At 38.9% G+C, this 26,551-nt stretch overlaps 1 protein-coding gene across 3 annotated transcripts in view; it reads right to left on the bottom strand.

Moving 5' to 3' along the window:
• anos1b (anosmin 1b) overlaps positions 1-26,551 on the bottom strand; it is a 90,576-nt gene that overhangs the window by 18,484 nt on the left and 45,541 nt on the right. For 2 of the 3 annotated variants that reach the window (XM_081384220.1, XM_081384219.1), the window contains exons 4-8: positions 23,097-23,304; positions 22,165-22,349; positions 20,134-20,263; positions 13,321-13,517; positions 4,115-4,253 (exon numbers count right to left, since the gene is read on the bottom strand). In XM_081384220.1, the coding sequence (XP_081240346.1) occupies positions 4,115-4,253; positions 13,321-13,517; positions 20,134-20,263; positions 22,165-22,349; positions 23,097-23,304 (859 nt within the window). The remainder of the gene's footprint in view (positions 1-4,114; positions 4,254-13,320; positions 13,518-20,133; positions 20,264-22,164; positions 22,350-23,096; positions 23,305-26,551) is intronic. The other variant, XM_081384221.1, reaches the window with a different exon arrangement.

Here is a 26,551-nt window from a genome sequence, read left to right as displayed (position 1 = left end):
TCCTCAGTGCTCACACCAGCCTGCTGACATTTCAGATCCTACAAAATGCCCAAACATAACACAAAAGCAGTCATTTTAACCACACAATGTCATATGATTCCAGTATTATTTAGAAGACAAAACCACTTTTTTCACAAACGCCGCCATCATCTTCCCTTGCAGGTCCTGCTCCACCACAAAAGCTGTGCAGCTAATGCACAGAAATCAAGAATCAGAAAAGTGCTGTAATAGCTCTGTTTGAAATTACAATAATTAGTTATTGTTATTAATTTCTGTGGTATACTCACTCAAAGCCTTTGATGGCAGCATTCAGCTTCATGAGCCACTCTCCACCGGATAAACACACTTCTGTTCATCTGACCCTGTAACATCCAGACAAGATTCACATCACCTCTGTGATTTATGAGCTTATTTTAACTTTTTATCCAACATAAATGTTCCTCAATTTATCAAATAAAATAGATAACTTATGTTTAGTTACTTTATAGATTTGTTCTACATAATAGCACACATTCATCACTCAGATGTCTATTTCATGTTGTGATGTGCTCTTCTGAAATACTTACTGAAGATTTTCCTGTCAGAAGTAAATAGACATTTAAAATAAGCGTCTTTAGGATGTATATGGTTTATGTAAATCCACTTTAGAGACGTAACTTACGTGTCCTTACTGGAGCTCGCCTGTTAGCTAACGTTATACATACTAAAACGTGTTTTTACAGCAAAATCACAACTATACTACACTGTGTAACGTTTTTACACCTTCAACAATTCAACAGTTTACTCTACAGTAGTTCAACACATGCAATTTTAACACAAGGACCCGTGTTTACTCACATTTGAAAGCACCCGCGTCGCCGATCTCTGCGATGTTTGATTATGACGTATCCTCTCGCGTGGCCTCCTGGGATAGAAAAGTATTCATCTTCGAGCTCTTCAAAATCTGGGTTGAAGCAGTAACCCATCCGGGAACTTCTCGCCTACTCTTTTATGAGTACTGAGGTTTCGGACATACTACTCCGTTCACGTACTGTTTTCCCCTACTATATAGTAGGAAAGTAGGCATATTCGGACGCACTATAAGTATATGTACGCCCGAATCTCGCGATAATTAGTACGTCACTCTGGTAATTCTCGCCTACTCTTTTATGGATACTAAGGATTCGGACATACTTATTCACTCGCCTACTGCTTTTTCCATACTATATAGTAGGGAAGTATGCGGTTTCGGACGCAGCCACTACTAACTAACTCAACCAGGCCCCGCCCCCTTATTTTGGGCGGGAATTATTTAAATAAGGAATATTGTGACGTGTTCGTTCCTGGAAAAACCTCAAGACTACAATGGAGGCGTTTCAGGGAGTTCAGAAACACTGACACTGATATAGAGAAGAACTCCCACTGGAGGGACTTTGTAACTTTGCAGAGCTTTTTCATGATCATAGCAATATTACACACTAAAGAAAGATAAACATCCTCTTTAACAATCCAAAAATAAGGTTAATTTTCATAATGTAAAATATAATTCCTTATAATTTTGGGTTGAAATGTGACCGGGGCATGTTTTATAAGATTTACCATTATAGATTAAACAATACAGTTCTTTACTGTATATAGTAAGTCATGTCCTTTAACAAAATATCTGGTTACACTTTATTTTAAGGTGACAGAGTGTTCTAATATTAATTAACTGCATGTACTAACTTTAAAGTAACGGTTACGTTTAGGGTTTGGTTTAGGGTTAGATACTTGTAATTTAGCCTTATTTACTGTTATTACTATGTACATGTAGCAACGCGTAACATCACCTTAAAATAAAGTGTTACCAAAAATCAAGCGTAGCGTCAGTTCTGGCCGGTCACGTTAGTCAAGCTCGCATCAGTGACTCTCAGCTGAGAGACCTTTAGGAATACAACACCTATCCCTGTATTCATATATAAGCTCCTTCAGGATTATCAGGAACTATCGCGTTTCTCAGGAGCGAATTACCCTCCTCCCTCCCCAGCTCCTCCTGTCGTCAGTCAGGATTTGGCCTTCTGAGTGCCCTTGAATCAGAATAAATTCTCGAATCATGTTGTACTTTAAAATCTTGAATTAATGATATCTGCAACACATTCATGTTGGTTTTGTTAACCGTGAGGGGGGTTATTGCTCTTATCCATGCTAGGCTTCATGGATGCGCAGGGAGTTCTCGCCCAGAACAGAACCATACCGCCAATCCAAACTGAATGCTAATTGTCAATCGTATTTGACGATAGTGGTCATGACACTATCGTCTATCGTCCTTTTCGTCCTGTCGGCCTTTTAACTTGCCCTATAGACTTCCTACTATAAATGTGTAAATTCAATAATTGGCTTTGGTAATCAACAGCATAACATCAAATCTATGCTGAAAACAACACAGAATGATCCTTCAAATACATCTTAAAGCAAATGTTAAATGAAACAGCATTGTTGCATTTCATCCCACTTGAGAAAGATAGACTGGAATAGACTGGAACTTGAAGTGTGACTTCCAACTTGACAACTCAAAGGCAAACATTTTCAACCACAATTCGCTGAGGTGTATGATGTCATGTGAACATGGGCATAAACATTCACTTTTAAGCCAATAAAATGTAGAAATTAATCAAAGTTTCTACATTTAGCCAATGTTGATCAAATATGATCTTCACTTCAGAGATTGCTTTCAAAGCTCAGGAGATGTAATGAAGGTCTCATAATTAAGTTTCATTCAAGTATCAGCTTTGTCACAGATGTTTTTCATAAAATAAACAGACAAATGAAAACAATTGTTGTACATGAGAAATGAGCTGAAATGAAATGAGAAATTTTTGAGTTCATATTGAAATCTAAAACTTCTGATCTTGGCAAATACGAGCAGTTTGAGACGGTGAAATATTTTCTGAAACTCTAGAGGACATTATTAGGATCTTTTTCTCAGGAGAAACATCTGAGAAGTTGGAGAAGCAAAGGTCTCCATTAAATCTCATTGCTGTCTATAAGAAACATCTGAAACATTAACGAGACTGCAATTGTGAGTTTTCATAATTGTGTGGGTTCAAGGGTCATCTTACGATATCAAGTAGGAATATCCCACATCTTTGGGACTTTCTAATAAAATGCAACATATGATTGCACTGAATAAGGAGATACGATTTCCTATAATAAAATGACAAAAATCAGGCACTGACGTTTTAAATTAGATTCGTTTCTTTTTCAATGACAATTCTTCCTTGTTCGTAAACTGTGACTAATGAAATCTTGGGTTCAGCATTAGGCAGTCTGCAATACATTACTGTAAGGCAATATGGAGCTATTTTATAACTGATGTGGTGTTTCAGAGACCTCAAGAGAAATAACTGAGGGCTGATAAAACCAGAAGGGAAAATATTAAAGACATAAGAAAGTGGAAAAATGACTGGAAAGCAAAGAAAAAGATATTTCATTTTTTAGAAAAATGGATTATGTCTTTGAATATTGCAGCATGTCAGTTTGTGCTCTAGTAAAACAACTTAACAGAGCCAAACTAAAACTATCATATCTCTTCACTTTGTGTCTGTAATTAGCAGAATTACTGAAAGATTTATTAAACACAGCAGTGGGGGTGGGGAACTTGTGTCGGGTTAACTGCAGTCCTGTTGAGCTTTAGTGCTCTAAACCCTCTCCTGCTGAGCCACGGTCCTGCTGGACTCAGATAAGCTCTGGATGCTGATACAGGGCTGAAATGTGCTGCCTTTGGGAAAGGTTAACCTCATGTACTCACGTGCCAAAATCTAAGTCACCGTAAGAGGACAACATTTCTGACAAAACACTCTCCTCGCCAAAGAAGGTTTTCTGTGTTTTGAATGGCTCTGCTGTGCTGCAATTATCTCCGGCACCACTGATTCATGGTAAAAGGAGGGGGCCAGAATCAAGCCTTTTAAATAGAGCAAATATTTTATTTCTGACACCCCTTCATTTACACCCTTTTCAATTCATACTTGGTAAAACTGATTGAATCTCAAAATTGGCTCTCAATCTGAAAACTGTTAATTATGACGTTTGATAATTGGAACTTTCCAAACGTTCATATAAATCTTTCTAAGGAGGCAGAAGTCAAAGCAGATCTTACTGGTGGATGAGGCGGTGATGAAGGAGAGGTGAGCTCGGCTGCTCTTCAGTCGGTTCTGACCCCAGTAAGAGACGGCCTGAATCTGTGCTGTGTAGTGTGTGCTGGGCTGTAGACCATGAAGCTCCATCTCCGTTACATCCTACAGGCCAAAAAAATCAAGACATTAGCATTTATTTAGGGTTAGCACTAAAGACGCGGTCACATTTAGAGTTTTTGGGTGAATTTTCACAGGGCGAAATCAAGGCATTTCAATAGGAATCCCTGCAAGTGTGAAAGATTTCCCAATGCAGATTTTGCAACAGGCTGAAGTTAGTTGCACGGATATCTCCACGCTGACCAACAGAAAGCTACTTGGTTTAAAATAAGGATGCACGATATATCGGCCACTACATCTGATAAATAATGTATTATTTCCTTCAGCTGAGACACTTCAGATGCGCACTGTTCAACATGATGGTTTTGAATTGCTTGAAATATGATTGGAATCACTTCAAAAAAGGAAAATATGATTAAGTGCAACATGTACAGCGCAAGTCTGTCATATAGACAGATAGATTATAATTGTGTGCTTAAGACATGGATTTTAATGGTGAGACTTTTGCTTTTGTAATCAGGCTCTCAAAAATTATATAAAAAATTGGGTTTAGATTTATCGGCTAATGTATCTGTTATCGGCTTTCAAATATAAAGATTTATCGGTTATCGGCCATAATTTTCATACCGGTGCATCCCTAGTGTAAAAGTAATTTTTGTGTAAGCTGTGCTTTGTACATTAGACAATGGACCTTCTCTTGCCCATGAAATTTATATGTAAATGTAACCACACCTTAAAGGTCCCATTGCATGGATTATTTTATTATTTTACAATGTTTCCTGGGGTGCCCTTATAATGTTAGTATGTTTTTCAGATCAAAAGTTGTTATAATTTAGAAATAAAAGGCATTTTTCCTAGCCTGATTTTAGCCTCTGATTTGAACGCTCTGTTTGAAGGGGCGTGTCTGCTGTGAGACTTCAGTGTAAACGGCCACTGCTGTGATTGGCTGCTGTGAGACTTCAGTGTAAACGGCCACTGCTGTGATTGGCTGCTGTGAGACTTCAGTGTAAACGCCCACTGCTGTGATTGGCTGCTGTGAGACTTCAGTGTAAACGCCCACTGCTGTGATTGGCTGACATGCTTGCATATGAAATATCTAGCATTACATGTGGAACTCTCTCGAAAACTTTTACTATTACAGCTATTATACATTTTTACTATTACAGCTATCGGGATTAACGAATCGTGAGAAGTTTTTTAAGTATTTAGATCTATTCCCATCACATAAAAGGTTGCAGTGATGAGCATTGAGCAGATGACAGCCTGTTGATCGCGTGAATGAAGATCTTATCATTGCAACGCAGTTTCTGCACTCTCACGAATGCTTTCACCAATGCAAACATGAGGTAAGTACAGTAAGAACTTCGTTGTGCAGCGTAAGGCCCTGATCACACCTGACGCGTTTTTCAGGTTCGAAAACGCGAGGTGCACTGCACTTACCATCACACAGAACGAGCAGTGTGCTGCGTTTTTTTATGTTGCTAGGCAACCACTGAAACAGCTGTCCTGTCAGTCAAGTAAACGTCAAATCTGCCTTTTATTACTTTTATTTACTTTCTGTTAACATTGTGATAGTTACGGTTCGTGGAGTCGTTAAGCTCCAGGTAACCCGCGAGAGCACCACAAGTTTATCCTCCATCATCGCACTCTCCGGGCGTTCAATCAACTGTAGCTTTCATCACTAAAACGGAAGGCCCGCCTTTCCATTCACTCGATTGGACAGTGGAAAAAAACGCGATGACGTCGGGCGCTTTTTCCGCTCGGAGTTGCTTTTTTTTCAACTTCAAAAACGCGAGGCGCAGCAGGCGGTAAAACGCGAGGCGCAGAAGGCGCATAAACAGCGCGCAGAACGCTCGCTGCCATAGGAAACCAATTGAAAACAGGCGCCTCTCACTGCAAAAAACGCGTCAGGTGTGATCGGGGCCTAACAGCGTCATTGAATTTTTGGCAAGTGAACGAGTTTTGGCAAGTGTCCAGATAAACTTGCGCTGTGTAATTGACAGCTTGGGCGAATGGAAAGGGATTGTTCTTTGATCACTTTCTGTATATATTAATCACAATTTAAGTAAGATTATTTTCATCCTACTAAGAGAAACGACGTGAGGTTGATCGTTTAGTCACTGGATTGATTTACTCATGCATAAACAGTATTGAACGACTTTGAGAGAAAGATTATCTGTCTGAACTTGAACAATTACACATCAGAAATTCACATAACCCACTGGTTCTTCAGTGGCTCGGATGAAGGAACCAAAAAAATACTTTAGTGTTAATTTGAAAATCCAAACACTGAGCAACTGCCATGCTTCGCTCGTTTGCAAGCCATGATATCTCTCGAGGAAAAAACAATATCGCGCTCGCTCAGCTCATTTTCTCATGGGCGGGCCAGCAGAGAAAGGGGAGGTAACCTTTCCTCTTATGACGACATAAGGGGAAGATTTCTAGATTCGCCCGTCTGAGCTTTCATTTTCTCAAAAATACCCAGGGCTTGGTTTACACCCATCAAAACATCTAGCCACTGGGGGACCATAGGCAGGCTAGGGGAACTCATATTAAGGTTAAAAAACCTCATAAAGTGACATTTTCATGCAATGGGACCTTTAAGGAATGCAAAATGATTTGCTCTTATCATCCGATCGTGGTTGTATCTCTCTATTAGTGTTACTCGATCTTAGCGCTGCATTTGACACCATCGACCACAACGTTCTTTTAAATAGATTAGAACATTATGTTGGCATTACGGGAAATGCACTAGCATGGTTTAAATCATACTTATCTGACCGTTATCAATTTGTAGCAGTAAATGATGAGATGTCTCATCGATCACAAGTTCAGTATGGCGTACCACAAGGCTCAGTACTAGGACTGCTGCTGTTCACTCTGTACATGCTACCCTTAGGAGATATCATTAGGAAACATGGCATTAGCTTTCACTGTTATGCCGATGATACTCAGCTCTATATTTCTTTAAAACCTAACGAAACTTATCAATTCACAAAATTAACGGAATGCATAGCGGATATAAAAAATTGGATGACTAGTAATTTCCTACTTCTAAATTCTGAAAAAACAGAGATTCTAATTATTGGACAAAAAACTTCCTCACGTAATAACCTAGAATACTGTCTAACACTCGATGGCTGCTCTGTTAAGTCTTCGTCGTCGGTTAGGAACCTGGGTGTGCTCTTTGATACCAATCTTTCATTTGAAAGTCACGTGTCTAGTATCTGTAAAACTGCATTTTTCCATCTTAAAAATATATCTAAATTACGCCATATGCTCTCATTGACAAATGCGGAACAATTAGTTCATGCGTTCATGACCTCAAGGCTAGATTATTGTAATGCTCTACTAGGTGGTTGCCCTGCACGCTTAATAAACAAACTACAGCTGGTTCAAAACGCAGCAGCTATTACCAGAACTAGGAAGTATGACCATATTAGCCCGGTTCTGTCAAAACTGCATTGGCTCCCTATTAAACATCGCATAAATTTTAAAATATTGCTGATCACTTACAAAGCACTGAATGGTTTAGCTCCGCAGTACTTGAGCGAGCTCTTAACACATTATAGTCCGTCACGTCTATTGCGATCTCAAAATTCCGGCCAGTTGATAATACCTAGAATATCAAAATCCACTGCTGGCGGTAGATCCTTTTCCTATTTAGCACCAAAACTCTGGAACAGTCTTCCTAACATTGTCCGAGACACACTCTGTCAGTTCAAAGCTAGATTAAAGACACATCTCTTTGACCTAGCTTTCACATAATACATTATAGACTTCTATAATTTAATGTTATGCTGCATAGATTAGGTCAGCCGGAACCGGGAACACTTCCCAAAAATCCTGATGTACTCGTTACATCATGAGAAGAATGGCATCTACGCTAATTTTAGTGTCTGTGTTTATCCCGAGGTTTTCCCGCAGCCTGCCGGATCCAGGCCGTATCCAGGTCTGACGAAGGACCTTCACCTGGACCAATGACAACGCAGTGCTGAAGTGCCAACTAGTCTCTCCCTATGGAGGATCCCACTACCACTCTACAGATAAGGCGTTGTCGGGAAAATTCGTCTCACGGTCCTACCCCAAAGCAACAAATAAAATAAAATTCCTTATCAAAATTTATAAGGAAAGACAAGTATTTTGTTTAGACTTGGCTTGTAGGGAATTCCAAACCTGCGTATATTGTAACGCACATAACTATAGAACCCGTTCTAAATGCGCATGTGAACGCCATCAGCGTTTCTCACAGGTTCGCGTTTAAAGTCTGTGTAGAGAGAATGGTGTCGTCTTAGCGGCCCCTAGTTTAATAACAAATGATCATTGCGACGGAACCAAATCAATTAAAACTAACTTTAGATGGAAATAACTTAACTCTGCTGTAAAGCCGAAACAATCTCTGTTACCTTAAATTATACGCTTATCTCTGTAAAGCTGCTTTGAGACAATTTACATTGTTAAAAGCGCTATATAAATGAAGATGACTTGACTTGACTTGACAAAATTGATTTTGAATTTTTAATGACATATATCCCTCTCTAATTATAGTTTGTCCAGTTGAAATAAGAATTTTAATGGTAATAGCGTGCAATGTATGCATGTTAGACCCTATACCAGTGCTCTTCAACTCCAGTCCTGGAGGGCTAGTGTCCGGTAGACTTTAGTACCAATGTTGCCTGGCCCAAACCTGAGTTCAATTACCCCCCCATCCCCAACGCTCCCGCTGGATTTTGTACAAATTATATTATTTGGGTCCTAGCTGTGATGTATTTGCATCGTAAAAAAGCCGCAGCTGTTTACCCCAGTTGTCTGGAAATGACGATGCAGGAGAACGCTGCAAAATAAATCTCACTTTTATATTTTACACTTTCGTCTATCTGCCACCAGTGTACTGCAAATGTTCTAAAGAATGCGGAAGTCCATTTCTGCTGAAGGCAACATTCTCTCTGCTTGCAGTTTGTCAGAAAAGTGAGTGTGAACACACACAAACACACACTGTTATCGAATCACACATAACAAATTATTAATTAATCGCTATCTTTAAGTCATGTCACAAAAACTTTTAAGCTGGAGGTTATCAAACCTCTTAATCAAGAAACTATAGCTTAATCCAGGAGAATTAGTTAATTACAGACTTATCTGAAAATCTCCAACTCATGTTTCAGAACATTCCAGAATAAACATTCCAGAATAAATAATAATTAGTAAGTGTGCTTTTTGTTTTTAAATTTCAGGATTTAGGCCCTACACAGGTACAGAGACTGCACCTATAACAGTTACAAATTAAATGCTTTATCTTCCCGCACATGCATCTTAATTATAGTACCATTGGATCTTAGTGCTGCCTTTGACACCATAGATCAAGGCATTCTCTTGGATAGGCTTTAGAATTTGGTTTGCATTAGCAAACTGGAATTGGCATGATTTAAGTCATGTTTATTTGACTGTTACCACTTTGTTTAAGTTAATGAAGAAATGTTATATCAATCACAAGTTAAATATGGAGTGCCACAGGGCTCAGTGTAAGGTCCTCTGCTTTTCTCCTTCTATATGCTCCCTTTTGGAGACATTATCAGTAAACATGGAATTAGTTTTCAATGTTATGTCAGTGAGATTCCAAAGTTCGAATTAGTGAACTCTGACATGCAAATTCATATCACATGAAGACATGTGAGGAACAGAATATTGATACGTCACAGCGTGACGTAACATCTTAATTGAATTAAAAGAACACAAACTAACATTAAAGTGGAGTATCACTCTATTGTTTAGTCACATTTCCATAACAGCAGAACAGTTGTAGAACAGCATTCTTCCACCTTATAAATATTTATAAGTTATGGCATATGCTTTTGAATTCTAAAGCTGAAAAGCTATTTCATGCATTCATGACCTCAAGACTAGATTACTGTAATGCACTCTGGGTGGATTTCCAGCAGGGTTATTAAATACACTTCAGGTAGTTACGCTCGCAGCAGCTAGAGTGCTTACTAAAACAAAGAAATATAATATCAGTCAATTTTATTGTCACAACATTTATACACATTTTAAAATTCTGCTAGTTACTTATAAAGTTTTGAATGGTCCGGCTCCTTAGTAACTGAGCTCAAATCACACTATAGTCCATCATGTTCATTCTGGTCATTTAATAACACAAAGAATATCAAAAGTCTCTGCAGGAGGTAGTTCTATTTCATATTTGGCTCTGAATCTCTATAATAGCCTTCCCAGCATTGTTCAGGATTCAGAGACACTCTGTCAGTTTAAGTCTAGACAACAGGCCCATCTCTTTACCCAAGTGTACACCTAATTTATCACCTAAACACATGATTATGCTGCATTAGTTAGGTCAACCAGATTTGAAGAAGTCTATGCCATCAACATCCTAGGAGGGACTTTACCAACAACACAGGACACTCCATCTACCTGAACCTCAGCAGACAATATGGGACAGACCTTATTACTTATTATGTATTTTTTTTGCTCATTCATTTCAGCTCTCTACTTTCTTTATTCTTATTAGGCTGCATAGATTAGGTCAGCCAGAACCGTTACATCATAAGAAGAATGGCATCTAAGCTAATGTTAATCTTTCTGTACTGTATATTCCGAGGTTTACTGAAGTCCGCCGGATCCGGGCCGTATCCAAATCAGATGGAGGACCTGCGCCTGCACACGTCCACAACGCATCCCTGAAGTGCCAGCCTCAGCACTGATCCTCAACAAACCCGTCTCCATACCGGCGGGATGACTCCGACTTCCACCCAGATGATCTGGATAAATATTCTGAATGTTCTGATCCAATCTGACTTCTGACCTGTAATGCTGCCTGGATCATAATCATACACTGTTCACTCGTTGGCCAGAGGAGAACTGAGCGACTGAGTCTGGGTTCTCCCAAGGTTTTTTTCTCCATTCTGTCAACTTGATGGAGTTTAGGTTCCTTGGCTTTTGGCTTGCTTAGTTGGGGCCATTTAATATTCAAGAATATTATTGATCTGCCTTACTTAAGGTGGACGAGGACTCAATTTTCTTCTAGAAACAACCTTTGTTGTATTATTTTCATGTTATCACTGTGAAGCTGCTTTGATACAATCTGTATGGTAAAAAGCGCTATATAAATAAAGGTGACTTGACTTGACTTCCACAGAACAACCTGCTGAATGACAACCAATTTGGCTTCAAAAGCTGACATTCAGGGACTGTCCTGCTGTCCGTCTGTGGAACTGTGACTGAGAGTTGCCTCCAGATCATCTGTCCTGCAGTCTTTGACAGTGTAAATCACTAAATCCTACTGTCCATCCTCTCTAAATCCTGGTCATTACAAACACTGCACTTTGCTGGCTTACGTCCTTCAAGATTTTAAGGGATCGCCAGCTAACCACACCAACTAACCATTGGAGTGCCTCAAGGTTCAGTCCTTGGCCCCCTACACTTCTCCATTTGCGGCATATCTCGTGTATCTCTTGCTGCTATTTCAGACATCTTGGGCTATATAAATCTATGTTGACATAATTCAATCATGAGGAGATTCGTTGCCAGCCCAACAACAAATTCACGGTACAGATGGAGTCAATATCACTAAAATCAGCCAGGTCAGCCAAGAACCCAGGGTTAGCGTTTGATGACCCACTAAACTTGACAACTTGAATACTCCTTTCACTTAGTGCAAAAAAACATCTGAAAATAATCCAGAACACTGCAATGTGCAACATTACACCTCTTTCACTCCACTATTTTAGCCCTCTGGCTACCTGTAGCCGCTTGCATCAAATACAAGTCTCCGACAGTGACGTTCCGCCCATCCTCTGCCATCAGTGAGTGGTGCCTGGTGGTAGCATTACTGTGAGGTACTCGAACCATCATACTGTATGTTCTTCTGTGCTGGAACACGTTTCCAGCCTCCATCCAACCTGCTCACTCGTGACCATCACAGCGAGACCTCTATGTTTATTTGAAAACATGTGTGGCCCAGCTGGCCTCCTCAGTGCAGGATTCATGTTTAAGAACTGGCCACCATACCTCAGTTTCATTTGGGGTTTTTGACTGGCATCTCCATCACAGAGAACATGTACAATAATGTGAGATATTTTTTGCTATAAAGAGCAACCTTGCTAAGCCATTAAAAATGTACAATGATTTTGTGCAGGAAGTCACATTGAATAAGTCATCATGCTATCTTCATCTATAACTGTAATCTGTCAAATAAAGAGTACAAATGGAGTAGTTTCTGTGCATATGAGAGACAAATAGTGCTATTAAACGAGCCATACTTTTGTCATTCATACATTCTAAAATAACAGACATATAGGGCCACTGTGCATTTAGTTTCAACTAAGTTGTGTTTTTTGGACTTAACAGATTCTTAATTCCAGGCAGTTTGAAAATGATCTGATATTTGCTATTACTCTCAATAACTCTTAAACGCTTGCAGAAATACATTCTGAGAGCAAAAATCTGTCAGCTGAAATAGGTCTTTATAGGCTACTGTTCAATAAAATAGATTGCTTTCTCAGACATAGAGGTTATTGCATTGTAAAAACAAATTACCTAATCAAAACCATTTGAGAGCTGTGGCTTTCAGGAGAGCGCTTGGACTACAATAAAATATGCTGATCACTAGGCCAGCTGCGTCTTTGTTTTGCGGTCGTTGTGGGGAACCGACTTCACTGGCTCTAGCACTTTACTACATCACAGGTGGGGCACATGAGTCCAACACCTGCGAGGCTGACCAGTGAAAACACACGCTTAAATCCTCAAACTCCGTTGCAGATTTAGCACTTCCTGGGTCTGACATTCCAAGACTGAAACCAAGAAAAACAACTTGGGGAAATCTCTCCCATCTCTGAGGGTTCAGGTTCAACTTTATGAGGGAAAGGTAAGAATTGTGCTCTAACCTCGACAGCCTCAACAAGATTTGGCCTCTATCCACAGCCTTGGTCTGGCTTAATTTTCTTATTCATTCTTCTGAAATGAACTTTCCACATATTTAAACACTGAACGCAACCCCCTACAGGTTCACAATTTAGCAGAGATATAAAAGTATGCACAGTATTTGAGCGAATTTGCCAGCAGAGGGGTGAAACAAAGGGCTGAGCTCAGGAGGGCTTACCCCATCTGTGACCCGTCCGGCCCGGCTCTGGCTGTGTGGGGGTGTTCCTCGAGGGATCCAGGTCACCTTGTAATGGTGGACCCCCAGGTCGCTCTCGCTGGGGGCCTCCCACAGGACCAGGACACTCACCGTGCCGTCGGGTCGAACCGTCTGGTTCCCTGCTCTGGCATTCTGTGGGGTCTCTGGGGGAAACGGATCTGAAACAGAGAAGGGAAGGTGCTTCTGTCAGACCACTGCTTTTCATCACACTCGCGTCAGTTTGTTTGTGTTCACCCAACATGACCTGGAGAGAACCACATTGAACCACAAGAAACATCAGACAGGAGAATAACTTCAGCAGGACAAACTATTGATGGGCAACTTTATTGCTCATGTAACATTTTCAGGGATGTGATTTTTCCATGGATTTTTTTACACACTAACAGCTTATGATCCAGTAAATGCAGCTCCACACACACTTATTAAGAGAGCTGGCATTCTTTTTTTTTTTTTTATGGATAGTATCACATACAAAGGTTTCTTCACAGTAAACCCAGGTCCAGGCCACTGATCCTTGTAATAAAATTGCAATCAAAACAAATTACCTAAAAAAATTAATAAATAAATAAATAAATGAAAACAGACACAGACAGAAATATGAGAAACTTAGGATAAATATAATAACACACAGATCAGAAGTTTTACAAGTCCAAATTGTACCCCAAAGTAAACTCTTCTATCGTGAAGCTTTCCAGTCAGTTCGTCTGCAGCGGAGAGCTGGCATTCTTGAAATAAGAAAAGATCAAACAATTGTTGTCTAGTGTTTCTTGGCTCCATGTGGAGTGTTTTCATAAGCCACCATAGTGTTCAGCAGGGATAAAGGAGTGTGTGTGTGTGTGTGTGTGTGTGTGTGTGTGTTCTTGTTTAACCTACATTGTGAGATCCAAATATCAACACAAAGATAGTAAAACCTGACATTTTTTAAATTGAGAGGACATTTGTTTCGGGCCCCACTAGGAAAACAGCTTATAAAACATATGATTTTTTTTGTGTGTGGAAAATGTAAAAAGGCAGAACGTTTTCTGTAAGGGTTGTGATTAGAGGTAGGGTTAGCCATAGATTATAACATTAGCTCAGTAAAAAAACCCATTACGCCTGTGAACCGCCTCTTGGTTCCTATAGAGGTGAGATGTCTCTGTTGATGTGGCATTTCCAGACACGAGTCGAGAAGTGAGTGTGTGTAAGTGTGCTAATGAGGGATGTCCACTGCTACTGCTGGAGGACACACACATGACCGCCGCCAGTGATGCGCAAATAATCCAGACAGAACAAGAGTGTAGACATAACATTAAGTCTACGCCTCATTTTACTGTAAGCACACCCACCATAACCTTAAACACAATTATGACTATAGACGCAGAAACATTCACTCATGATCGTGTAGGCTTGTTGATCATTTAAATCTGTATGCCTCGGCCTCGCTACAATCTCTTGTGAATAAGAAGTACTCTTTAACATACTTTTAAATATAATTACACATTTGTAATGATGAAGTTGCAATTTAGTACATCTAAAATATAATACATCGAAAAACACACTACAGTTAAAATTGTTTAAAAAAGTTAAAAAAGTACTTGACATGTATGATTAAATACTTACTCTCAAGTCGTTCCAAACCTGTTTGAGTTTCGTTCATCTTCTGAACACAAATGAAGATCTTTTTAATGTAATCTGAGAGCTTTCTGACCCTCCATTGACAGTCTACGCAACTACCACTTTCGAGCTCCAGAAAGGCAGTAAAGACATCATTAAAGTAATCCATGTGTTGGTTTAACCTCAATTTTATGAAGGGCAGGGTGCTTCGTTTGTGCAAAAGGCAAAAGGCAAAAAAAAAAAAAAAAACATAATTTACCACTTTATTTACAAAACAATCTCCAAAGTGCGTTCACGAGAGCATCACGTGTGTTGACTCGAGAGCAGGCGTTGTTGTGTGAACACATGTTAAAGATTAATATTGTGTAAATACAATGGTAAATTATGTTTTATGTCAATGGAGGGACAGAAAGCTCTCAGATTTCATTCAAAATATCTTCATCTGAGTTTCGAAGATGAATGAAGTTCTTACAGGTAATAAATAATGACAAAAAAATACATTTTTGGTGAACTAACCCTTTAATATTATATTATCTGCAATTTACAATTTTCTAAAATATATACTTTTAAGATTCTAAGTACACAACAAGTGCACAATTGTTCTTACTTACATTTTATCATTGGCCAAAAACCATATATCCAGTCAACTTCTTTCGACAAGCCACTCTATTTGAGGTATTATTCATAGCCTGCAGAATTAGTCACTAACATTAGGCATGAGCAATATTAATAGTGATGCTTGACTTATTGAACAAAAATAATGCTTTCCATTGGGTTTCAAAGACACACAGCACACACTCTGTTTCCCATTAAAGTAAAAGGCCAGCTGCTGTACCTCGGAGGCCAATCAATGTGCTTTCATTTGCATTAGCCATGACAGAGGAAAGCTGCTTTGATATGTCAGGTTAGCGCACATGCTAATGTTGTGCCTGTGGGGCGCGTCAGAACACACCGTGTTTGGTCTGCCGATCCCATTGATGTCGGATTGATTTCAGACTGGGGGGCAGCAACACTTTGTATTTGTTCTCCTCACAGAGTCATTAAGTCACGCAGGATCCTTCATCTGCAGGTTTCCCTCCAGCAACGGCAGCCACGCGCACGACCTCTGACCTCAAGCATTCGCGATCCGACCCCTCCCAACCCTCGGACTTCACGTCCTCCAGGCTTAAAGTAGGATGAACCAAATCCATGTGGTAGAAAGTTCTTTCCAAGCTCTCTCCAGCATGTTCTGTGCAAATCTCGTGTTTATGTGTCAATGGGTTGTGGAGATAATATACGAGATATTGCTTCAGTGTTGGAGCACGCTAACGTCCGTTCCACTTTGAGCTAGCGCATGCTGACTGTCTTGACGTGAGGCAGAACGGGCATTGAGAAACAGCTTGGATGACACTCGCAGGGCATCAGTGGAAGATGTCAGACATTTCTCACACTGGTTTTACTCTTGCTCAGTTTAGCACACGCTCTCCAAGAGTTTGTAATCTTTCAAAATAGCAGAAGGTTTGATTCCAGTCGCTGTTGGCAGCGGGTCGAGTGTTGCCTCAGTCTGTGTGTAATTATATCTTGGCCGTGGTGTTGCGCTCGAAACATGCCAACGCAAGCACCGGTGAGGTCTCCAATGATATGGCCCGTATCACTCAGATCAGAGAGTATTACAGATATGAAATTAAACAAACTGGTACCAAAAAAACGTCTCTGTTCAAACCCGAAAGCCCAGGTTTGAATCTGTTGCCGAGTTTGATCTCAGCTTGTCCAGAAGGATGTTTTCAGCATCCATGGAAAAGCTTATTTCATACTATTAGAAACATGTTTCACATCTGACATGCTGAGCACTGGCCAGATCCCGGGCGAGGAGGTGTTGTATCTGTGCGTGGGTGCGCGTGCGTCTGCGAACGCTCACTGGGAGGATTCTGGGGTTTATGGCAGAGTGGTTTACCAGAGGTGATGCAGGACTGCTGCGGTCTCGGCTTCGTCCTCCGGGGATTTGCGCATTCTCTGCACTGTGTCACAGACACAAAGCCTTTAGTGGAGTGTAAACTCAATTCTGAATGGCTACCCTAGTGAGAAAATAGTACAACTAAATGTATTTGTGGCACACTATAAATTGGTATACTTAAAGTCTGTTAAATTGGAACAACTAATTTTGTACTAAATGTATTTTAGTTGTCCAAAAGCAGTTCACCTAAAGTTGTATTTAATATACTTGTTTGTGGTAAAGTGGAACTATTCCAAGTATACTTAAATGTACTCTTGTATTTAAGTTTTGAAATGCAGAATTCACTCCGATGTATTTTGGTGACATTACAATTGCAATTCAATTACACTGTAAGAGTGTAAACATACATTAATATTACACTGATAATAAACTTTCAGTGATTTTAAAACACATTGCAATGGTATTCCAAGTAAACTTAAAGTGTGCGAATGCATGGCATCATTATAGTGTGCTTCAAATAGGCTACAATAAAGTAATCTTTATAAATAATGGCACTGTTTAAGAATTTGTCTTTTACAGACAGTATAACACTAACTTATTATCCAGAGACAATGGGAACAGATATTTGTTCATTGAATGTAGGAGCCACTATGGACTGGAATCGAACACGGGTCGCTGCCACACAAGCGCACTCGTTTTACCAGCCAGATTTGTGTCTCACAAAACTGGGGTTACTTTTGTCTACCTATAGGAATATGACGCCTATCCCTGTATACATATATAAGCTCCTTCAGGATTATCAGGAACTATCGCGTTTCTCAGGAGCGAACTACCCTCCTCCCTCCCCAGCTCCTCCTGTCGTCAGTCAGGATTTGGCCTTCTGAGTGCCCTTGAATCAGAATAAATTCTCGAATCATGTTGTACTTTAAAATCTTGAATTAATGATATCTGCAACACATTCATGTTGGTTTTGTTAACCGTGAGGGGGGTTATTGCTCTTATCCATGCTAGGCTTCATGGATGCGCAGGGAGTTCTCGCCCAGAACAGAACCATACCGCCAATCCTAACTGAATGCTAATTGTCAATCGTATTTGACGGTAGTGGTCCTGACAGAAATGGATTTAAAGTCCAGAAAAGTCTTAATATAAGCGAAGTAAGTGGAGCGTGAAAATAAATCTGAAACTGTATAGAACATAAAAGTGTGTTAAACTTCAAGCTGATTAATCAGTAAAAAATAAATTCTATATGTATGTAAAGCTGCTTTGCAACCATGCAAAATTGTGAAAAATGCTATAGAAATAAATTTGAATTGAACTAAACAATATCTGATATTCAAAGTGTGGGTAAATTATTGAGAAATTAAAGCTCATAATTTTAAAACATACTTCATGATTGTGAATTAATATTATTTTGCAACTCAGAATACATTTCCTGTAAACTTTTATCTATGCTATTTTTAAACTCAACGAGTAGAACTCAAATACAGTTAATTGTTTTGTACATTGAATCATAAGAGGTCAACAGAGGATTCAACAAAAAAAATTATTATATTTTTTATATTATTATTAATTATTATATAATTATTTAACAAATTATATTGTTTTATTAGCAAATTGCTCGTTGTTACATTTGCGCTGTAGGCAGAAGTTGTGTTTGGAAATTCAGCCATTCAGCCAAACTAGATGTTTCACTTTATACCTCACATTTTCTTGGATTTGCACAAAAAGTCACATCTAAAAAAATGTACACAGCATCATCAATAAATAATTTGATCATTCTCAGATTTGAAATACATGGTGAGATTTGTGTCTTTAGCCGTTTCTAGACTCTAAAGGTTTCCTTCTGACACACGTGCCACATCTTCAACACAGATTCCCAATAGTGTGACTCTGGACAGTTCGGCTGTTCAAATGAATTTGTAGTGTACTAAGCTTGAGCTTGATGGAAGCATGAAATAACTACATTTACAGTGTATTTTCAGTTAGTACATAGACATGTCAATGTATTTTTAGTATGGTATCAGTGCATCCCTAGAAGAAACTATGCGATAAATTCACATGCAGATGCTGGACTCATCTGTATGGGTTCATACATGCATAAAAACGCTTGCCACATCAGATTGCTGCTCTGAGATAATATTGATCATATCTTCAATCTTGATCCAAGATGGATTTTCCAACCCAAATCCAAACTCAGGGTCCAAACCCAAAGCTGGAAACTGTCCACCAGCCCCTAAGCCATAGTTACCATCTGTCACATGTTTTATTCTGCACAAAATAAATATATCTTAAAATTACTTCAGAAACTATTTACTTTGAGGAGTAATAGATCCAAGCAGCCAAACATATGGGAGGGATGATAATAGTGCCAAACAGTTCAGATTAAAGGGATTAAATCAAAACCAAACAAGCCTCATATTATATGTCCACATAGTCCTCATAAAGTCCCTCTGTAGTCAATCATTTTATTCCTTAAAACTCATCTTTGATCACCCATATTTAAAAAAAAAAAATCCTTAAAATATCTTGAATGTAACTCGACACCCTTGCCTCATTTAGTATGTGCGGTTCTATGAATATGCAAATGAGCCCCGCCTCCACTCACTCACTCAGCTCAGAGATCCACTGGTTGACGATCACACGTTGATCTGATTGGTTACAAGGTAGTTTGTGACGTCAGAAACACCAGCGATTTCAAAGCGTGTGTTTGAGACTGTCTTTGGTTCACTGCAGTTTTAAGGAGGAAATACTCAGCAATGCTGTCGACTTATGAACTTACACATGCTTTGTCTTAAAGCAGATTAAAAACACCACATAGACACATAAACAACATTAAAAGCTGGATTTTCACCACTTCAAATAAAAGTATGCTTTCTCAGTACTCAAAAATGTTTTAGAAGTATTTTTCATTGCTAGTTCATGTTAATGTATATCATTAACTAATGTAAACAAATGGAAGCTTATAGTAAATGTGAATTAATTCGCCATTTCACGATGATCAAGTCTGTAATATATCCCTTTCAATAATTTACGGCTGTTATATTAAAGGAAATACTCAATGCAGTAACACAACGTGAGGCAAGTTGTGTGGAGCTTGAAAGATATTACAAGTGGATGTTTGTGTACTGTAGAATATCCACCTCTGAAACAGTGCATGTCTAACAGGAAGTCTATTTGAATTAATCATCCAAAACAAAGAAAGAGTTTTTTCCATCAGAAAACAACGCTTTGCTGAAAGAGCTTTTTACCTCGTACAGAAAAGAAGTGCTTGCTGGGAGTGGTGAAGCCTCTTGTGCCCTGACTGTTGACCGCACTGACTCGAAACTGGTACCACCTGTGGGGCCGGATGTCCTTCAGCACACAGCGGTCCTCCATGGTCTGAAAGAGGGGTCAGAGAGACTTTAATTAAGACGAATCCGCTCCTGAAGAGCTCCATCACTGCTGTGCGCTGATAAGAGTGGCAGTAATGACAGCTTGATCCAGCACAGGGAGATCTCTCTATAGAGCCTGTTGAAAAGCACAGCGCAAACGTCCCTATCCATTACATCACAGATCCCACCGGGAGCTCTGGACGTGCACAATGAGCCGCCTGTTTCTCCCACTGAGTCTCAATCTCCCGAGGAGACCTGCTTTTCTGAACTGCTTTAGTGCTTATGAAGAAGAAACTCATTTAAGTGTTTTTTTTTTTTTTAACACACACACACACACCAAGGTGTTTTCAATTCAATGCCAATGTACAGCATCTGACTTTCCCTCAGTTTAAAAAATGAAAAATTTGACCTTTGTGAAAAAGAAGTGCACTTTAGCATACTTTAAATCAAAAGAGAAATATTTTTCTTCCTAAATTTGCCTTTGTCTTTTGACATATGAGCGGTATATGAACCATTAAAACATCCTGCAAATTTCAGAGCTTAAAACCTCCTCATTAAAAACAAAACATTTCTTTAATTAAGCTCCAAAAACAGTATATGTTTACATTTTTTTTGTTAAATGTAATTAGCTGAACTTTAGATTGATTTTTAAACTAATTTAAGGAGTTATGCACATCTTTATTTGTCATTTTATAATTCTATTGTCTGACAAGCAATTATGAAAAACTAAAATATACTTTAATGTCATTGAAACTTGTATATGTATTTAAATATATTTGTGATTACACATTTGTATCATGAAGTCGAAATTTAGTACACTTAAAATATAAAAACTTAAAGGCCTGGTTTCACAGACAGGGTTTAGATTAGTTAGGACGTTTAAGTAGCTTTTATAAACGTGCCTTAGAATAAAACATTACTGGTGTGAATCTTGAGACAAAACAAATGGCACTGACATATTTTACGATATATCAGTGCAAGTTGCTTTCAGTTAAAGACAGCTCAAACATGCATTTCAGTCTGAGACTAGCTTTAGCCTGTGAAACTGGGGGTAAATGTAATACTGAATAACACTACTATTAAAATTATAATCAAGTACTTTACATGTGCTTTAGTCAACACATCAAAATAAGTGTACTTCTTCAAAGCATGACAAAAGATTATTAAAACAATGATTTAAAATGTATTTCAAAGTCAAACGTTTACCTTACTACAAAGTGCACTTGTTAAAAGTGCCTTAATAATCATAGTCATGAAAGTGTCTCTCATTAAGTGCACTTAAGTAGCCTTTAATTTCATTAATACTATATTATCTGCAAGTATAGTTTTAAAAATATATACTTTTAAGAGTTGAAGTAAACAACAAGAGCACATTCAATAAAGTTAAGCACACTTTTTCACAAGGGTAAAGTAATGAACTTACGATTAAACACTCATATTCATAGTAATGTGAGTGCACCGTCTTTGTACATCTAACGTCTTTGCTAATACTTGGTTATAGTAGTGTGTGAGAGGTACAGATGGATTGAATCTGTGGCTTCGATCAACCATACAGGCACTGTGTCTAACTCTACAGCACAGTATATTATAAACACTCTCTAAATGCTTTAAACATCACAGGCCCATTGCTAATGAAGCATATGATCACATAAAATAGTTCTACCTAAGTATACACACAACAGTGAGTATGAATGTTATGGCCATTCACTTTATTACACATCTGTTAAACCCAACAGAAAGGAGGATTTCTCTAAGAAGAGTCCCTGAAAGATGTTACTCAGAGGTTTGAAGAATTATGTGTAACAGTGGGTTTAAGATGTCCTCTACAAACCCCAAACCCACATGTCTTTACTCTAAATAAACTCGATGCTTAATCTTAATCACAGCCTTGTGTCTGTGAACGTTTACCATGAGAACAGTTTGCCAGGCCGACGCTTCGTCCTCGCTGGGGTGAATCCCATGATTCCACCTCCTCTGAAGAACATAGAGGACCGGCTCTACAGAGACGTTAAACTTGGACATCCACGTCACCTTCAGATGGCCCTGCTGGTCCTCGGAGAAGGAGATGTCTCTCCTTGGCTTCAAAGGGACTCCTACGCAAAAATAAGAGAGTAAACGCGTTCGTTTTTTCTGAATCAAGCGAAGACTGTTTGGCCAATAAGGGTGACAGTAAATCAGCTAATCAGGTCAAAATTACAATGGTATACTGAATAAAAAGCCTCACTGAGAATTAAATTCTTGCCTTTTACAAACAACAGTAGACACAGCTGTGAATTGAATTTGGGTCAGAGAAAAATAAGGATGTCTGCGATGAAGGAAATGATTTAAAAATCTAGTTTAAATGCATGTGCCAGACCTTTGTAATCTAGTAGTAATTTTCTATTCATGTTGCTTTCATACTTTTTAACTGTATTTCTGTATTAAAATATTTTAAAATAAAAAAGCTTTAAAACAAATTTTAGTGAATGAATTTTTAGCCTTTTCTGACCAAAAATTGAAAATCATTTACCAACCCTCATGTCGTTCCAAACCTGTATGACTTTCTTTCTTCTGAGGAACACAAAAGAAGATATTTTGAACAATGATTTTCCCCAAACAATGGAAGTCAATGGGAACCGAAACTGTCACCAACATTCTTCAAAATATATTCATGTTCCACGCAAGAAACAAAGTCATACATGTTTGGAGGGTGAGGAGACATTTTTGGATGGATACTCCCTTTAATGAGGCCCTAGTCTTTATTCTAGATCAAATTCATTTCAATCCACAATTTTGACCTGAATGAGTCGTGTAATGTTAATGTGAATAACCCATTGCCATCGCAGCCTGGTGTGTTGTACCTCTGTAGAGGTTGGCGGGGGACTGGCAGGTGTGTCCGCACCCGTTGGAGCAGCACTTCTTGAAGCCGGAGCACTCTCGGTCGACCGCACAGCCCTCCACACAGGCAGCGGCGAACCCTGCCGCCCGCTGGGCCGGAGGACAGTCCCCCTGCTTCTGCACCCGCAGCGAGCGCACAAACTCAGCGCTGGTCACACACTCGTGATGCTTCTGGCCCACGGTACAGAGACAAGGATCAAAGGCTAGATTTTACAAGCAAATATTACAGTATACATTACATTTGGATTAAATTGGATACTTGGAGAGATCATTTGGAAATATTAAATATCCCCCTCTGAACTCTGAACAATTCTACAGTATATAAACCTGACGGTGTTCGGACGGGATTAGTTTAACATGGATACGTGGGGTAAAGTAATTGGTAACACTTTACAATAACAGGCCATGAATAATCATGTACTAATACCTGAATTAATAGTTACTTCAACATGAACTCATGATTAGTGAAGATATGAGCTAATCATGAACCAATGAAGAGCGATCCTTAACTAGTCATAATGATTCATGCATGAATAACAACAGCCTTGAACATGTTAGTACATGTTTGAAGGTTAATGCATTCATTAACGTTTAGGGGTAAACTAAATCAATCAGGCTCTGTAAGAATAAATAAGAAGTAATCTAAATTTGAATATGATTTAACACTCATTAGTGGTCACTATGGTAATACTGGCATTTTAATCGCATAAATGTTGACTGCTTTGGTAAACAGAATTAATAGTTAAAGACCTGTTTGCATGTATGTTGTATTTGGGAGTTTTCAGGTTTAGTTAATGATTTGCAAGTGCATCATTGTGTCATGACTTAACTTGAGGAGGCACATCATAATTAATCCATTATTAACTAACCATACACTAACATAAAGTAATGGCTTGTTAAAGCATGACTGTGTCATGACTTTACTTGAGGGGGCACATCATAATTAATTCACTGTTAACTACTTACCAATTTCAGCACATGATTTATCATAAACTTACAATCAAATACACATGTACTACAACTAGTATTCAGCCCAGTTAAGTGATGTTGTGTGGTCTGAGAAGGGAGGAACAGTATCATCAGGGCCTGTGGCTGGATGGAGAGTGAACTACTGATCCCAGCAAACGTTCCCTGACATTAGTTCATGTTTCCTGTTTGGTTAGATTTTTTTGGGAACCGATTGCTCAGGAACTGTTGTAAGTCACAGTAGGTTTAGTTTGATGGGAAAGAGAATATCAGAAAATAGATTAGGACCTTTTAAGATAAATTATTAGTGTATTTAGTATTTTCTATGTTTGATAAGAAGGATCAGCGAAATTAATGACAAACTAATCCTGTGCCTTTCAGTAATGTTTATGATGAAGCTGCTGATTTTAATAGTTTAAATAATGACTAATAAATTGTTTAAATGTGTTCAAAGTCAAAATATTTAACATTTATTCTTACAGAGCCTGATTGATTTAGTTTACCCCTAAACGTTAATGAATGCATCAACTATCAAACATCTACTAACATGTTTAAGGCTGCTGTTATTCATGCATGAATCATTATGACTCCTGTCGTAGTTACGGATCGCTCTTCCATGGTTCATGATTAGCTCATATCTTCACTAATCATGAGTTCATGTTGAAGTAACTATTAATTCAGGTATTATTACGATTATTCATGCCCTGTTATTGTAAAGTGTTACCAAGTAATTATTACCAGAGCTTCTCAGAGATTTTAGTCCTGTCTGAATGTGCATCTCAGTGATCATCACGGACAATGTCAGTAACGATTACGGCGACTTTTAGCGTGAGGTTAGTGCCTATTACCAACACAATCTAATCTGAATTTACTTAATACATGGGTCGACAAGATCTAACTGGTTTATAGTATATATATAAATTTAGGTTATATGTGTTTGGGGTCAATTATTTTATTTTTTTTCAGTGTTTGGGTAGTTTTTGTGTTACCCAGCTTCTGGGTCAGAAGTAACAATCCAGGGGTTGAGTTAGTTATCGTAGGCTTTTTTGTGACCACTTCAGGAGAGCGCCGTTACAGTGGAAATGGGACAACAGAGACTGGTCAATCTTGGTGTTGGTGTGGAGTATTTTTTAAAAAAAAGTTTAGAGGATTTAAATTAATCAGTAAACATTAATTCATGTATGAAGTTTAAAAAAAAGCTAGTACTATAGTAAAAAAATAAATCAACCCAGAATAATGGGTTAAATCAACCTATTATGCTGGGTTAAATAAACAACCCAATTTGCTCTGTATGAACCCAACATGTGTTCTGTTCGGTTGAACAGCCCAAATTGGGTTGTTTTTAACCCAGTGTTTTTTAGAGTGTGACGACAGGAGGGTGACGGCGGTGTGTTAATCGAGTTACCCCTCCCACTTCTGCTAGTATAACTGAGATTTCTTATCCCGTGCGAATTGCCCATTATTATTACAGACGTCCTGTGGTAAAATCACATTACTCCATCTCCCCCTGCAAAATAAATCCTGTCCGAATAGGGCTGACATCCCATCCCGGTGCTTCATATGTCAGTCAATCCCTGAATCTCTTTTGATTTTGAATAGCTAATATTGCTTCCTCCCACTCAGGTTAACATTTCATGCTGAAAAAAGACAAAAATGCAAACCGCTGCAAATAAGGCCGAGTTTGCTTGTTTTTGCGTTAAATTCTGGAGGCACTGTATAGGGTTTGTTCAATTCACTAACCTTAATGATGCTTGATTTAACACACACCACTAATGAGAGGCAGCTGGAAAATCAGGGAGTGACAAAAAGTGAAGGAAAGACAGACACCGAGTGGGACGCAGCGGTTAGACAAAGCCACCCACCCAAACATACCCGATGAGGTCTCTGTCCCATCGTGTGTTTGTACTGACTCACTGTAGTCAAACACACACACACACACACACATACACATACAGCACCTCTCTGAGTCTGAACACACATGTGGCACTCTGGAAACTTCATCTGCACAACATCTCCAAGATTACTCAACTCAACACTTCTGTCAGTCTCAATCAGGCACATATTTCTTCCATTGGGTGAATCACAGAATTGGGAAAACAACAAAGGGCTTCACTGCATGTTTCTAAGTGGCTGTGAAGCATTCTGGGTACTTATTATTACCCGACGAGTCTTACGCACAGCTGAACCACACAGCACGTCCATCTGACGGACCTCAAGCGTTGAAACACTTCACGCTGACGGCTTAAATTAAAGCTTTGCTGAGATAATGATCGCTGAATTTCAACAAGATGTTAACAGTTGTTGCGCTCGCTGTGAAGAACAAAGGTCTGGACGTAAATACAGCTCTTATCTGCTTCGCTTCAATAACGTGCTGATCTCCGCTGAGGGAAACGTAATCTCTGTGCTCAACTCTGGGGACACGGGATGAAAGGGCCATAAAATCACAGTGGAA

This window comes from Scardinius erythrophthalmus (assembly GCF_964197995.2).
Source record: "Scardinius erythrophthalmus genome assembly, chromosome: 14".
Lineage (NCBI taxonomy): Eukaryota > Metazoa > Chordata > Actinopteri > Cypriniformes > Leuciscidae > Scardinius > Scardinius erythrophthalmus.
This window is presented reverse-complemented; position numbering and strand designations above follow the sequence as displayed.